The sequence below is a fragment of the Micromys minutus genome (assembly GCF_963924665.1).
Source record: "Micromys minutus genome assembly, chromosome: 3".
NCBI lineage: Eukaryota > Metazoa > Chordata > Mammalia > Rodentia > Muridae > Micromys > Micromys minutus.
The window spans coordinates 43,610,762-43,627,777 of NC_137972.1; the positions used below are offsets into that span (position 1 = coordinate 43,610,762).

General features: G+C 37.6%; 1 protein-coding gene across 1 annotated transcript in view; it reads left to right on the forward strand.

Annotated features, from left to right (window-relative positions):
• The window catches only part of CNTN3 (contactin 3), a gene marked incomplete at both ends in the record, with an annotated part of 265,155 nt that overhangs the window by 237,726 nt on the left and 10,413 nt on the right, over positions 1-17,016 (forward strand). Inside the window, 2 exons of the mRNA XM_080913822.1 lie at positions 1,014-1,129; positions 12,098-12,284. Of these exons, the coding sequence (XP_080769948.1) occupies positions 1,014-1,129; positions 12,098-12,284 (303 nt within the window). The remainder of the gene's footprint in view (positions 1-1,013; positions 1,130-12,097; positions 12,285-17,016) is intronic.

Here is a 17,016-nt window from a genome sequence, read left to right on the forward strand (position 1 = left end):
ACCACCTCACTGAATTGAAGCCAAATCTATTGAGTATACCTCCACAGTAAACAACTACAATCAGGCAGGCTCAAAATATGATCTGATGCTCTAGATTGCCAGTGCTGGACTGGCAAAAAGTGTGTCTGTGCCTACCTTGAGAGCCTCTGAGAACTCACTGTGACCATCCTTAAACCCTTAATTTATTTCTCCTTCATGTAAGCATGAGCAATTATCAGGACCATTTAATACAGAGATTCATGTTGGAAAGGAGATATTTCTGCTAAGAACCAGGATCCTAGGAAAGAAGAATCTCTGCTAACTCTATAAAACCCAGGAATATTTGTTACAAAGAGTATTTCCAATGTAATCACACGAACAAGCCACCCAGCATTTGCAATCTATCTCATTTAAATCCCTTCTTCCTTTGGACCTAGACTAGAAAAGGCTGTACTTATTAGTTACTGGACTTGATGTGACCTTGGCCGGTGTTTGTCATGATAATATATCAGTAGCTTTTGTATGTATAGAAGTCCCTAAGCAGCTGATGTGGGATGGAGTAAATGATGTGGTAAATAAAGACAGGATGAAGAAAACAAAATGATAGATTGAAGTAAAGAAGACACTAAAAGATAAGTCCAGTGGATGAAAGTATATGTTGCTTGGCAGTTAGGTAACAAAAACCTAATAACTGTGTCATCTATTCCTAAGCAGAAGACTAGCATCTATATTTGCAGGACATGGTAGAGTTTCAAATATTTTTTACCAAAAAATAAAGCTCTTCCATGATCATTGTTGTTATTGTTGATTTTGTTAAATTCTTATAATCCTAGTTGTCTAGAACCTTGGATGGTTTTCATTAGTGGCAGGTCTGCCTAGATCACATAAAGAATGTCAGGCCAGCTAAGATTACATGGAAATACCCTGTCTCGAAATTGAATTGAAATTTGAAAAAATATATACAATTTCTAATTATTTGCCAACTAATAGCCAACATTATCATTGTATCCACTTTTGTTGTTGTTTCTGAACAGAGCCTACAGTTGCCCCATCTCACATCTCTGCCCATAGTCTGTCTTCCTCAGAAATTGAAGTTGCATGGAACACAATTCCCTGGAAGTTGAGCAATGGACATTTACTTGGCTATGAGGTAATTGCTTTACGAATAATGTCTGTTTACATGTTGCTACTGCTTTCTTTGATTTCAAATTCCTATCATCAATATCATTGAATACTATCTTTATCTGAAATGTTCTTAATAGCAGACTCATTGCCCACATCTTATTATTTAACTATGCCAGATATAACCAATTGGATGGAGAAGACTCATACCATAAATATGATGCAAAGTCAGGTAACAAAACTATTTTACCTGGTTTCACTACAATAATAACAGTGGGACTGAACTGCAGGTTCAAGGTTATATGATTATCTTCTCATCAGGAAAACATATTGCCCCAACCCTCCCTAGTGTTCTGTTTTCTCGCTATTCTTGTTATGCTATGAGATTCGCTTTTAGTCTCTAGAGTATTTCGCTGTCTGTAACATAACTCTCACTTACAGTAACCTCTGTATTTGGTAAAAGAAAAAGACCTATTTAAAGAGAGACTATCTCAAGACCAAATAAGATGAAAGTCAATGTAAGTCTGCAAGACAAGAAATGATTGAGTGGATAAGGGCATGCCATTTGGTAGAGTCCAAAGTGGTAGGAAAGCTTAACCAGGAAATGAAAAGGGGAGTATATAAACATGGAAGAATATAAGCATGTGAGAGACAAGGTGGGTCACACAACCTTACATGGGCATTTTAGCTCTGTATAGCTGTTTCCTCTTCTACTTTTTAGTTTGACAATTGGTGGGTGTCCCAGGGTAGCCAACTGATCCATAGGAAGTCTACCATAGTCAGCGGGAGCTTATTTGAGAAGTGAAAGTAAGTTGTGTAGACTGTCTACCCACTGAGTTGCTGTGTCTGTTCCACAATGCACTTCATATTTTGCAAGCTAATGGTACAGGCAAGCTGAGCAAAGCTGGGAAATTAGATGGGGAAGATAGAGTCCTGAGTCACTATAAAGGATGAAACAAGCAAGAACTTGTAGAACTTTTAAAAGAACAAAATAACAGAACCATTTTATAGCTACCTGAATCTCAAGTAACCTTGAGATTCTTTTTCACTTTGCCCTTCTTCTCATTAAAGTCTTTTTATTTGAACAGTTTCAAGTGTTTTTGTTCCTTGTAGCAAAACAAGGCTTCACTTAGATAAATATTAGCAAGTGGATTAGCGAAAGGACAGGTACCAGAGCAAAATGTTCAAGATGTAGGTCAGAGGGCACTTCCCCAGAAGTGTCCAGGGTTAGCAGTAACCATGAGCTTTATAAACCCTCCTTAAAAACACTGGATAAATATGTGTAGGCAATGTACATTTTTAGTTAGTATCAGAAAAGTGACAACTTTTATGGTTAAGCATAAAAACATGTTTTGATACTGAGAGATCAAACCAGAAATCAGAGACACACATTTAAGGGAAGGGAAATGGGGGATAAAAAAAGAGGGCCAGTGAAAGAGTGTGGGAGTCCATGTTTTTGATTCTGTGCAGTGAATGGAAGCAAGAGCCCATGGTAAGGCAGCAGTTGCAGCTCCCACGGTTCAGAAAGCTGACGGTGACAACAGAGAAGCTGTCTGGGCTGCAAGCAGGAGTGCAGCTGGAACACAGTGAAGTGAGGCCCAGCTGTGTGAGCGCTTCCACTATTTTGAACAAATAGCATATAGAAGGCATTTTTTAAATAATATATGGCTCCCGATAATAAGCCACACTTGGGAACTAGGTCTAAGGGGACTAATTAAGAACTTAGCTTGTCAGTTTTGTTACAATAGTCCCAAGCAGACACTTGAGTCCTGCCTGAGCTGTCTTGCTTAAAGGGAGCTTGAAGAGACCCAGGAAGACTTGGGTCACCTGGTTTGACACCTACTTGCCTTTCTAGCATTCTTTCTGTAGTGTAAGAAATAGCACTAGATTGTACTGTGCGTCTTAGAAGATCTATGTGTCTTAGAGGGTGGTGGGGAAGAAAAATGTGGATATATTTGACTCTTGATGGAAAACATTGTTTTAAAATCACCCAGCCGTGTCCAGGGTCACTTCACGACCACAGAAGGAAACGCTTGTGTTCACTCACTAGTGATGACTCATTCACCACGGGCACCTCTGCACTGATACAACTAAAGTGGTAAAGTCAAATGTCACAAAACATTGTGTCCCTGTTTGGAAAGGGAACCCTAGAAAGACTGTAATTGAAATTCCCATTAGATGAGTGGGACATGAATTTTCTTTTTAATCATAACTAGTCAAAGAAAATCAACTTGTATACTTTACACAATTTAGTTGGGAAACAAAAATGCATGCCAACCTTGAGTACTTTTGACCTTACAAACAAAATGCAGACTTGTATGACCCAATATGGCTGTACTTTGTGAAACACTTAAATAAATAAGAGAGTACATCAGGGTGGACTTGTGGGCATACAAAACATCTTGAGTTGTTGGGAATATTGACACATTGATACTGACACTTTGCTGATACATGTTTGTGTTTATTTACACATATTTGTACAGGCCAAAATTGATGTTAAGTGCCCTTTGCTATTTCTTTCCAAATTATATTCTTGAGACAGGATATATCACTGAACCTAGATAAACTTCATCATTTTAAAAAGACTAACCAGCCCCTAAGCCCCAGATATACACTTGTTTCTGCCTCTCTGCCGTGGGATTTTTAAGCATACACATGAAGCAATGGCAGATACCAACCACACGAGCATTTTGCATTGGATTCTGGGGATTGAACTGAATAGGGAACATGAGTCCTTTACAGTCTATGCCATGTCTCTAGCCCTGTTTTTTTTTTTAAATTTATAAATTTAGCTGTTGAGCAGTCAAACTATAAAGGGAATTTTATTGAATTGATTAGTGGATTTTATGTCAAAAAAGTATGTGACCAACAAAAGAAAGAAAGAATGAAAGGAAGGAAGGAAGAAAGGAAGAAAGGAAGATCAAAGAAACTAATGGAAGCCACTGGAGTATCTAGTAGAGTTCACACCATTTTCATGCAGTAGGATCTCCCTGAAAGAGGAGGTACAATGCAGCCCAGAGAAATTCACTGATTTGCTTGCTCCTGTTTCCCAAGTTCTCAGGGCAGTATGCAAATAGTTGATTAAATTAATACCATTTGGATTTTGCTGGTTTGGAAGTGAGCTTCAGTACATTCATAAATCTTTCCAAGATTTACCTGAAATAGAGATAATAGTAACCAAAAACTCACCATCTTATTTGAGAATTAAATGAAAGAAAGCAGCTTTGTCAACATTGCCGATTTGAGTCAGAGTTCACTGAGAGAAAGAGAGAGAGAGAGAGAGAGAGAGAGAGAGAGAGAGAGAGAGAGAGAGAGAGAGAGAGAGAGAGAGAGAAAGAAGAAGGAGGAGGAGGAGGAAGAGGAGGAGGAAGAGGAGGAGGAAGAGAGGGAGGAGGAGGGAGAGGAGGAGGAGGAGGAAGGAAGGGAGGTAAGGAAGAAAGAAGGAAGAAAATAAATAATGCCACTGTGCATGAAGCATGTGTGCCCAAGTGTGTTGCTCCTGTTACTGGTAAGGCAGGAGACAAAGGATTATAAGCACAGTGATATTAAAACTTCTATATACATTGTGTATATATTATACATAATTAAAATATATTTGTATAATATTGATTATAAAAAAGTTATATATAAATTTGGGATTAGAGTATACTTGCATTTTGCCTGTTTTTTGCAATCAGTAACAATTAGAACTTTCAAATGTAGCATGCACTGATGTAAAATGTTTTCCACAAGGATGTGGTATGCAAAAAGAAAGAGAAAATGAGCTAAGATATTCATCTAATTGGGGGAAATGTTAGGAATTAATGTATATAATTATTGCTTGATCAAAATATACCTTTTCTTCATTTCAGCAATTATTTCAAAATCAACCTGGAAGAATAAATGACTTAGAAAACTTATTAATTATCTGTCATGTGGCTGAGTTTGTGGGTTGCAGACTTTTAGGTTCGTCTTTGAACTTGTTAATAACTCCTGCCTCTCTCTATGCTCAGTGAGGGCTGATCACAGCCCTGTGGCAAGCTTTGCACATATCGTCATTATCATCTAGACAAATTTCCTTTCTGATTTGACCAAGCATTAGTTGAGAAGCTCATTTCCCTGGGCTCCAGTTTGTTTCATCTGCTAAGTGGTTACACTTGGGCTCATATCTTCCCACTGCCCTTTGAAATAAGAACAAAAGAGGTGGGCAGGATAAAAAGGAACAGAAGTCTGTAGGTATGTGGAGATTGGGTAATTGAAGAAAAGAACACGAGGTCCTTATATGATGCATACTAACATTTGTTTCTACTCCTTCTGCTTCTCCCTCTGCTTCTGCTTCTGCTTCTCCTTCTTTTAAACAGTTTAATTTCTAATATATGTATATATATATATATATATATATATATATATATATGTTCTTTGAAAATATTATGCATGTATATAATGCATATTAACCACCCTCTTTTACCTCTCTTCTATTCCTATCAACTCTATCTTCCTTCCTAAAATTCCCTTTTCTACATCATGCCTGCTTCTTTTGCTGCCTGCTGAACTTAACCAAGCCCATTTGTTTGACCATGGGTATGAACTATCCATTGCAAGTTTGTTGGCTAACAATGAGGACTGTCACTCTAGGCAAAGGTTCGGGAAGGGATAAAGGACACTCTGCCCCTCACCATTCATGACTAACTGTTCATGACAAGCCTAGTTTTGTACAAGCATATGACTGCATCCACTTTCAATCTACAGGTACAATGGTTATGTTCAGGAATGAGCATCCTACACTCCCATATTCATAACTTATTCTTGAACAGCTAGGACTCTCTAGATCGACTGCAAAGAGCAAATTCTCTGATTGGCTAAGAGTGATATTTTTATGTACGTGTTTGGGTATAAGACAGTCTGCTCAAGTGTGTGAAGCCTCATTCAAGGACCACATCTTGAAAATTAACTCTGAATCCCCCCAATAGCTCCTCAGATAGGATTCAGACATAGGTTACCCCACCCCCATCTATGCTGCATGAAATTTCTGAAGGTTTTTTGCATGTGGGCACAGCTGCTGTGAGTTCATATCATTTATAATAATGTCCTGTATTGATTTCTGTGTGTGTGGAGAACTAGAAGAAAGGAACTCACAATAAAGAAGAAATGATAAGCAAATGATAACTACCCTGCTTTGAGCAATGCATGATATATACAGAAACTAAAATACCTCACTATATGACAGGAATATTGCCGTCCTTCCTTTTACTATTTCTATGATAAAATACCTCAACAAAAGCAACCCTGGGAGAAAAGGTTCAAGCTTATAGTCCAAACTGACAGGAAAACCATAGCAAGTAGTCATGGTATGTCCACAGTAAGGAGATGAGAGCAATGGATGTGTTTCTGCTCAGTTTCCCCTCCCTGATCATTCTTTCTAGGATCCTAGTCAAGATATGATTCCACTCGAAATTAGGTGTTTCTTCCAGCTCCATTAATACAATCAGGATAAGCCCCACAAGCATGCCCAGAGACCCATCCCAGATACATTTATTCTGTCAAATTCACAATCAAAATGTAAGTAAAATTATTTTCAGGTTAATAGTTATTTTTAATTTTAAAACAGATGAAAGGAGAAATAAACCCATATAGAATAAATTGTGTTAATGTGGGGAATAGAGCTATACATATGAACATGCACCACATGACATATGTGGGGAGACTCTGTGGGGTTTCGTTTTAATTGCGGCATAGGAAGGAATACAACAGATTGCTTTAGTAGGAATCCTAGATGTCTTCACTCAGCCTCCTGTTCCAATCAGATGTACGGAATATATGTGATCCCTAACATTTCCATTAGACTGAAAATATGTCAAATATCTTAGCAGGGAAGATAGAGTGTGCTATGGGCTTGGCTTTCAACCATATTGTCGTAAGGGCAGCCCTTGCTTCCCAGGTGTGCAGTGTTTTGCTAGACAGCCTCGCCAAATGATGTGCAATGAGAAGATAGCAGGAAATGAGCCAGATTGATGTGTGCAGTTGATCCAGATGACTCTCTCAGGGCCAACAACAGATTGACCACGAGTGAAAGATAAATGTGGACGGTTCCCTAAAATATCTCAATGTCTTTTCCCATGTTTTCTATGTATTTCAATGTGTTCAGTGTAACGGCTATATTAAAATATTTATCCTTTCAAAACTATCAAGCTCCCAGATAACCACTTTCATCTATTTTAAAAGTATTCTTGATTTAATATCTGTTCTTTAGTGGCTAAGCGAAGGCACCATTTTTCAAAACAACATCTTTATGTGTTGCATTTCAGTTTATAATTAAATTAAGAGAAATTCTGTTGCAGTGATCATAAAGAGTACTCGCTGCAGGATTATTTCTGGGCGACCAAATTACTCGCAGAGATAGAGATAACATTCTTATTGCTGACATTCTTCCAGTTTGCTTCTGTTTACTTAACCAGCTACAATTGTATTGACCAGCAAAATGGTTTTATAATTCAGGAGAAAACCAAAACAAACTTGTGTTATCTCATCAACAAATTAAAGCACCACTGTTTCAGAGAAGCTAAGAGGACTATATCTAATACCCAACTTAATGAAGGAAGAAGAGATAGATTAGTAAATGGCGTTGGTCCAATTCACCTCGCAGTTTATCAATGGTTTGTGTTCCAAGGTCCCAGGGGAATACTGAAACCATGAATAATAAAATTTATTTTAAAATCATATATATACATTTATATATAACCGTATATTATCTATACAATATTATAGATATACATATAATTTATGAAACAAGCTATATATAAGAGGTTACCAATAACTAATACTAAAATAATTAGATAAACCAAATAAAAAATAAAATAGAACTTATATGGAATTATATAGTTCAATAACAGTTTCACAAACACCATCTCTGTTTCTTGAAACCTCTTACGATAGGACACTAGCAGGAAACTTATGGCCCACTAACCATAACTGAAACTGTAGAAAATGGGCTATGTTTAAGGAGGTCACTAGACCAGCAAAGGATACGTCATTTCCTGTGTTGTGAGATTGCCCTTAGCAACGAAATAAATGCAACACACATACAAAAGATGCAAGCCACATACACACACACACACACACACACACACACAGAGAGAGAGAGAGAGAGAGAGAGAGAGAGAGAGAGAGAGAGAGAGAAACACAGACACACAACACAGACACAGAAATATAAAACATGTACATACACACAAACACATACACAGAGAGAGACAGACAAACACACAACACAAACACATACAGAGACATATACAACACAGACACACACAGACATACATAACATGTATACACACACACACACAGACACACACACACACACACACACACACACACAAAGGACCTACCAGGTGTCTAGCTATGATTCACTATTAATCACCTTCTCCTCTTCTTCCATGTAGTTTTTCATGTTATTTTCCCACAGTAAACTGAGTGAGTTTGGGAAATCTGATCTGTGAACCCTTTTAAAGCTGTTTCATTCCTGGTTCCTTATTCAGGTCTCTGGTTAGAACTCTAGATTCCATTTTCCATGTCTCTTAGCTTCACTTTCCTGATTTTATTATTTCTCGGGGCCATGTCTGGACTAATGTTTAGACATTTCCACTATTCATTTTCAGCTACATTCTTATCCAATAATGTATTTATTAATAATTTTTCTTTTCAGGTACAAGAGTTCTCCTCACTAGTCTTCAAATTTAGCTGATATGTATCCTCCTGTAATTAATTTGTCCTTTTTACAATACATTTGGGTGTCGTAAAGATGATGACATTTTAGTGTCTTATAGTAGGCTGTTAGCTAATATCCACCTGTGACTCCCAATATAGTTCTTCATTAATAACAGGGTGTCTCTGATCCCTTTTATATAAACTGCTTTCATGTTTTTCCAACTTCTTAGCAACTGGTTTTAGGTGCATTTCAGTGTCTTCCTTCTCTATAAGCACTCTTCTCTTTACAAGACCATGTTGTGACTGCACCTATAAACTCTATATTAGCAAAGACATAGTCTCTCTTTGGGAGAGAGAGCTGATACTATTTGTTTCTGGAACATAATCTAAGGAGAGTAGAAATACATAAAATTGTTTACCAACTAGGTCTGTTAATACAGCTAATTCTGGGTTGACAGAGAAGGCCAGCCAGGATTACATAGTGAGTTTGAACTCAAGCAACTTAATGACACTCTCAAAATGAAAAGTAAAAACATGCCCGGAGATGAGTGTAGCTCAGAGGTAGACTCTTTCATTATATGTTCAAGGTTCTAGATTCCAATTCCTAGCTCCACAAACAAGGAACAAACAAACAAATCAAAGGATAAATACATTTTTGAGGAAAAATTTTCAGACCTTATTGGAATACTTACAGAAAATTTGCTTATAGGAAATTTCTAATTGCTTGTTTAAGTTTAAATATTTGTGTGTTAATTCACCTTTTTATAGCCATCTGAAAAGATTAGCCTGCTCCATTTACTAGTATTATATACAAATTTTTTGCCTTTCTCTCTGCATCAGAATATTTCTAACACATCTCTCCAATGCACAGAGGTGTGCGGTAGCACTTTAACATGTACTATTAACAAGAATGTTCAAGTCCTATCTATAAATGGATTTATAAAACTAGACTTCACATGCCAGTTATATTATTTTTAATTTCTTTTTTTCATAGGTTTTCTAAGAAAACATTTTTTCAGGCAGCTTATAAAGAAGGAATTTGATGTCTCACAAAAACAAAGGCTCATGGATTAGGATCTAACTAGGGACCAGAAGTTAAACAGAATCTTGATTGAGTTGGCAAACTCTTCCATCCCTCTCCTGTGGCATCTGTTAAGTATGGATTATTATAACCCAGATTTGTGTAATGTTTTCCCAACCTGAGCAATATCCCATGCCACAGGCTTTCCAGCTTTCTATAACATTTTATCATAATTATTGATTTGATGTTATTCTTGGAACATAGCCAGGTAGTGTCCTCAAGGGCAGGTCATTGAAACTTCAAGGTACATACAGTGTTAAGATTTGGTGATATAATATCTATAAAAGATTTTCATGTCTGTCAACACTTTTCATACCAGTGGCTTTATAAAGTCATATTCACTTAAGACTTAAGGATTTGGGTTCAGATACCCCAAATAAGATTCTTATGAAAATGAACTAGTTATTTTGTAAGACACTGCATGAAAATAAATCAAAATAGGGCATCTGTGAGTAAGAGGGGCTTACAATACACAGGACACAGAGAGGGTGAAGAATGCTGAACTATTTAGTTTGGTACTTTGGAAACATTATTGTAAAAACCTAAGATTTATATTGTAATATGTGTGATGAATTAATTTATATGTGCTTTTTGAAAAATACATATGGTAACCTCTAATATTTTTCTTCTCTGGGGGCTAAACCCAACGTCCTATTTAACCAGTAAGCAGGCTTTGTTTGATCTGCATTGTATTGTACAATGAATCTTTAAAAGAACATTATGCTTAATCTATACTCACCAAGAAAACTGTTTCCATGTTATGTTCTGTCCTACATGTACTTTATGCTTATGGTAACTAGTGGGATTTCAATGCATGGTATCAAACCTCTAAAAGAATTAAGTACTGACAAAAATATTTATATAGTGTTATGTCAAAATCCCTTTAAAAAATCTGTATATGTATTCCTCTTTTTAAAAAAATAAAGTTGTAAGAGAGAGAAAACAAAAATCTGTTACTATATGACACTAGCAAGAAGCTTGTGGAAGTTTCACTCAGTAACTGCAGCTCTCTGATTTTTATACATTTCACTTTTTATCATCTCCAGCCTAAGCTACCTCTGGACTTGGTATGTAGCCTAAGATTTTCTTGAGTAATGATCATTCTGATTAGCTCCAGAGTGCTGATATTGAAGGTGTGGGCTAACACACTCAGGTTTCAGGGGTGCAGGGCATTGAACTCAAGGCTCTGTACATGTTTGATAAGCATTTGAACAATGAAACTACCACAACTTTGCTTTTTAAAAGATACATAGCATAAAACCTATAAAGACCAAAGCTGTTGTTCAGACAGAGCCAAGTCCCTGATTGCAGAGATTGTCCCAGCTCTGAAATGGTCATTGTCGTTAGAATTTTGAGTATAGTGTGTGGATAAGTAGTTGCATTGTGTTCAAACTACAGATAGTATACACACAGTTATAACAATTATTTATAGTTAAATGAATGCCACAACAAAATTTACATATTGCAAAAAGAGAAAAGAAAAAGAGAAAACAAAAGCAAGCATATTTATTTACAGAAGTATAAAATGTGGTTTTATTAGGTCCCAAGTCATTTTTATATATTACAACCACTTTTTTATTTAAAGTGAGCAAATATTAGTAACTATTCTTAATCTTGTCCTATGCATGGATGTGTTTGAAGAAGCTTTTCACTTCTATGTTTTGTCTTTGTTACTTTGTTTTTATACTTCCTGAGAATCTAAGCTCATTAACAAAGAAGGCACAGGTAGCTTTGTTAATGTTGAACCATTGCTGTAGGACACTCCACTTGCCAGTCAGCCTTCACAAATCTTCCTGTTAACATTTTACTTTCTTTCCAAATGGAAACTCTACTTTCCTATGGAGTATATTCAGGTTCCATGAATGCATTCCAGCATTGTAGATCTGACCTCAGGCGAGCGTGGCCAATGATGGAAAGGAAAAGAGCTTGATGTTAGGTGTGTGAGTTTCTCCTCTGTCTTCCCACTTGCAGTCCTGTACAGATTGTCCCAGTGTCCTGAATGTCTCCGCTTCATTTGTTCATGAGATTATTCTCCAGTTCTTCCTTCATTCCCCTCTTCTGGATACCAACAGCTGTGACAAGGTTGAGTGCAGCACCCGCCCATAGTGGGTCTCCCGGGAATGTTGGTGGCTAAACAAGAAAATGCATCACGGCATCCCATTAATGAAACAGACTGGATTTTGGAAAGGGCTGTATTTGGTCCAGCTGTTTGCATGTTTTATGTCTGCTGTCCACCAGGTGCGGTACTGGAACAATGAAGGAGAAGAAGAATCGTCCAGCAAAGTGAAAGTGGCAGGAAACCAGACATCAGCTGTGCTTCGAGGCCTGAAGAGCAACCTGGCATATTACACAGCAGTCCGGGCTTACAACAGCGCAGGCGCAGGTCCCTTTAGTGCCACAGTTAACGTGACCACCAAGAAAACCCGTAAGTTAAATATCACTTTTCCACTTTTTTGAATGTGAGGGAAAACACCCTTCATTGTCAATGTTGGTCTCCTTTATCACCTGAATAGATAACTCAAGGCATTAATCCCACTGAGCAATAAAATCCTGCTTCCACACACACCCTGACAAGCCCAGAGGAATTTACATTGCTACTGTCACAATACATCTAGCTCTCTAAGCAGACCCTCCCTGTGAACATAACGCACATCATGGGGAAATGCATCTGTGGGTGTGCGGTTCATCTGATCTTCCTATTATCTGTGTTTTGCTTCCAACATCATGGGTTTTGATTTTTGTGAAGATTAGGCTCAGCATAACTGGAATCTTACACCAATTGCCCAGCAACCTACACTCTATGCCTTTTTTCCCTTACATTACTTAAAAGATTCTACAAGGAATTAAAAGCCTATAATAATCTGACTGTGTGGCCCACGTCAATAGATGCACACTAAAATTTCTAGCCAGAAATGCCAACGTTGTCTTCAAGCCAGGTTTCTGCTACCTTTGTATGCAAAGTAAAGCTCATGAGCCCCGATGTACTATTAAATGAGTCATCAGGAAAGACAGTCATTTGCATTTAGTTACTCTCTCACAGCACATTCGTTTTAGTTTGAATGAACTGTTTGGTTACTGTCATGTTCTGTTGTGATCATAGCTAAAAGTGGCTGAAAAAATTCTGTGTGCCAAATACTTAATGTTCATTCTCTTCTGAGTTTAGTTATAAAGCTAGTGCAAACAAAGTGCCAAGGGGTTAAGGACTGTGAGCACTGATGGTTTTGCTTGTGGATAATGCTTTTCTTTGTTTATTTTCTATAGTTGTGCACATCTCTGTGCTACACAAAGTTCATATAGAAAAGAACTACTGTTTTTGGTGGACACTTGAATGGATACATTCCGTTTGCATATTGCCATGGCCAAATTTATTCGAAAGAATTCATGCATTGCTTAATCTGCCAAAAATGTCACTAATATATAGATGAATATTAGAGGCAAACAATATTATAATACTGATAACTTAAAATATACATGAAAGGTAATCTCACTACTTTAGATGTTAATTAACTGCTGTCATTTGATGGAGGAAATTTGTTTGTTTATCTTTGCATTATTTATTTAAAAAAAGGTGTGACTAGCATAATGAGCACCACAGAGCAATAGTGTGGCAACAGAGGCATTTATTCCCTTCTGTGGCAGGCATTCATCTGTCAGGGATCCACTAATGTGAGGAGTTAACATCATCCCTACCTAATAACTAGGAAAAGTGTAACTGAGTCTCTTGTGAATAACACGTAGCTAGGCAAAAAAAAAAAAAAAAAAAAAAAAAAAAAAAAAAATGTGCTATTTGAAAGTCCATAAACAGAAAATGGTTTGTATTTACAGCTATTCAATAAAGATCTTCGGTTCTCTCCGTAATAACTGAGTATTACATATTTTCGTTATTCACATTTTAAAAGCCAGCATCAATAAAAATTGCTGATTGCAAAAATATACTCAAACAAGTTTACTTTACTCTTTCTTCTGACTTATTAATCAATGTGATTGCTCACTAAAAAAAAAATTTAAACAACATAATGGGCTGGCAAGATTGCTCAGTTTGTAAAGGAACTTGCCTCTGAGCTGGAAGACCTAAGTTTCATTGAACCCACATAGTAACAAGAAAGAATGCACTCTATTGAGACAAGTGTTCTCAGACTTGGAAAATCTGATATGACCATTCATATGTGCAAGCATGCACACACACACACACACACACACACACACACACACACACACACACACACATATACATATGCATGCACTCTAAATAATTGCTGTAAAAATAATATAAAAACAAAGATACCAGAGGCATCAATGATGAACTTTGTGAACTGAAATTTGGGGAATCAGAAGGAAGAGAGCAGCCATGTCCTAATAAGGATATCTTGAAAATATACAGCGAATGAAATAAAGTCTCAGGAAAATAAACCACACTGCATTATAGTGGGGAGCAAGCATAGAAAGACAGATTTTCACATAATGGTGATGATGATTAAGGTTTTAACAGCTAACACTTAGTGAGTAATTTCTGCTCCCAACTCATAACACCATTCCTGTACTGATTCCTAATCCTCATGGTAACATTGCATTGGAAGATATCTGTGTCTGCACATTAGACCTAAAAAGTCTGAGCTCCAGGAAGTTTAGATCTCCTCAAAGAGATGGTGAAGTGGCTGATAGACCAATCATCCAGAAAGCCTAAAGCACTGCCTCCTCTCTTCCAACCATATAAGTAGAATATCCATGTCCCTTTCAACACCAGAGTTTATTGTGATTATTCTCTGTGCTTGGGGACTGGGTAAAATGCCCAGAGGACATCAGGAATCCAGAGGTAGTACAACTGAAGTCTGAAGGGCACTTCACCGAGAGAATAAAAGCTCTCTCTAAAATAGTATTCTCCTGGTGCTCTGTTCATCTACATCTACATTGTTCTATACCTGTTGCTAACAATGGTTTTCTAAGTTGTGTGGGAAATTTTATAAGCTCTTCAGCCATCTTAAAATCAGATGTAAAGAATGTGTTGTTGTTTTTAATTATGCTAGTGATTTTTAGAGGATGTACCAAAATAGAATAAGACAGCATCTTTCAGAGCTATTTTTAATGTTGTTGCTGGCAGCTTTGAATAATCATCCCACGCACCGAAAAGGTTTAGCTTCCAGTCCTAGTTAAGGATTTTGACAAGGCTCCCATGATACTCTTTTAAAGAAATCATCCGTATGTGGCACATATAAAAAGCTGAGATACCAGTTTTGAATCCCAGTGTGGTCTCTGTTTTCTCCAGTACGTGAACTTGACAGAGTCCTCTGTGCCTCGGGCACTTTTTCCCCATAGCCAGCCCGCTCTGAGCACGTGGCAACGTCTCATTAGATGCTGACTGGATAGCAGGTAGGGAAATGAAAGCTAAAGAAGAAAGGCAGCTCGAACTCCTGTTATTAATCAAATGTACTCCCTCTTGCCTGCACGTTGTGAATTCAAAATATATGCTGCAGTCTTTTACGGTCTAGTTTAAAATTTGCAAGCCATGTCCTCCAAATCATGGAATTGAGCATGCAAGAATTACTACCAGGGTTGATGTCGGTGTTGTTTCTGATGGTCAAATAACAGAAGGATGCTCAAGTAAAGTACTGTAGCTTCCATTCAACACTTATTTTTTATATCCAAATACTTGTGCTTTCTAAAAGCGTCTTTGACGTAACAGTAATTAGCCTCTTCAGTAACTGAAGATGGGTTTCTGTCACTCAAAAGCCAAAGAGAAGTAACTCTTATCATCATCCTTCTAATGAGGCTAATGAGAAAATTTCGTAGGTGGCTTTAAAACGATTACAAGTGTTGATTTCTAAAGGGAAGCATATTGACAGTCTTGTGTCCAGAATGTGTAAGTAGGAATTTGTAGGACAAACACTCAGCAGCCTGTGGGATAAACCTCCAGGAGCACTTCTGCTTGCGGTTTGGATGGATTCAGGCTGAAACCATGTTCAAATGATCATTTAATAGGATCTCAGACTGAATTTTCCTTAAGCTTACTTCATGTCCTTCCTCTTTACACACCTGTCATAACACCTACATTCCAGCAAACAGCTTTCTGTTTTATTCCCTAGGTCCCAAATCACAGGCATCCTTGACTCTTTTATATTGGTGTGTGGGTGTGGGTGTGTGTGTGTGTGTGTGTGTGTGTGTGTGTGTGTGCATATTTCTTGTGCAGATCTACACAGGCCAAATACAGACATCATAATCACCTTGAGAAAGGTGCTTCTCTTTCACATTTTAAGTTCTTGAGATTATACTCAAATTATTTGACAGGCATTTTACCACAAACTTTCTTTCTCCTCTTTACTTTTGGCTGCAAGAACTGACTTAGAGCTGACTTCTGAATTTGTAAAGTGTCTACCACTTCTCATGGGTTTGGGAATGACTCAGTAAGGAAAATGCTCAGTGATTTAGCATGAGACCCTGAGACAAAAACCCTTGAACCCACATAATGCCAGATGTGCTAACTTCAGTGCTTTACAGTAAGCTGAAAGGTAGAGACTAGAGCATCACCAGAATCCCTGCCTGGTATATGCAAGGCAAACCAGAGACTGTCTCAAACAGGTTGGAAGAAGAGATACTAAACATGGTGTTATCTTCTAGCCTTGATAGGCATTGATAGCACCTAGACCTCCACTGGTCTGCTCATGCTTTCTATCTCAATCTCGTTCTCTCCCTCACCCCCACTTTTCTCTCTCCCTCCCCTATACCCCCTCTCTCTCACACACAGACACATACACACTATATACACAGATGTTACTCTGGAACAAGGAACAAACTGTTTCTGTCCTTCCTAGGATTAGAAATGGTCCCTCACTGTTCATTAGTGCTAGCCTCTCATAACCTAGGGTGATCTTGTACTCCTCACTCTCTTATTCCGAACATTCCATTCGCTTCTCATCCATTGATGATAAATGTTAAACCCCCGAAATACCCCACCTAGTTTCAGACACACACCCGGCAGCTCTTGCACCAAATCATTCACTTTTTACTATTCCCTCACCTTGTGCATTGCACATTGTATGTAGGACTCCAATATTTGTTGTCCCCTATGCCTAAACAAATCTTCCTTTAACTATTCACGAGACATAATTTTATCTCTCTCAGACCTTCACACCTCAGCATGTTATCTGACTGCCATATTTAAA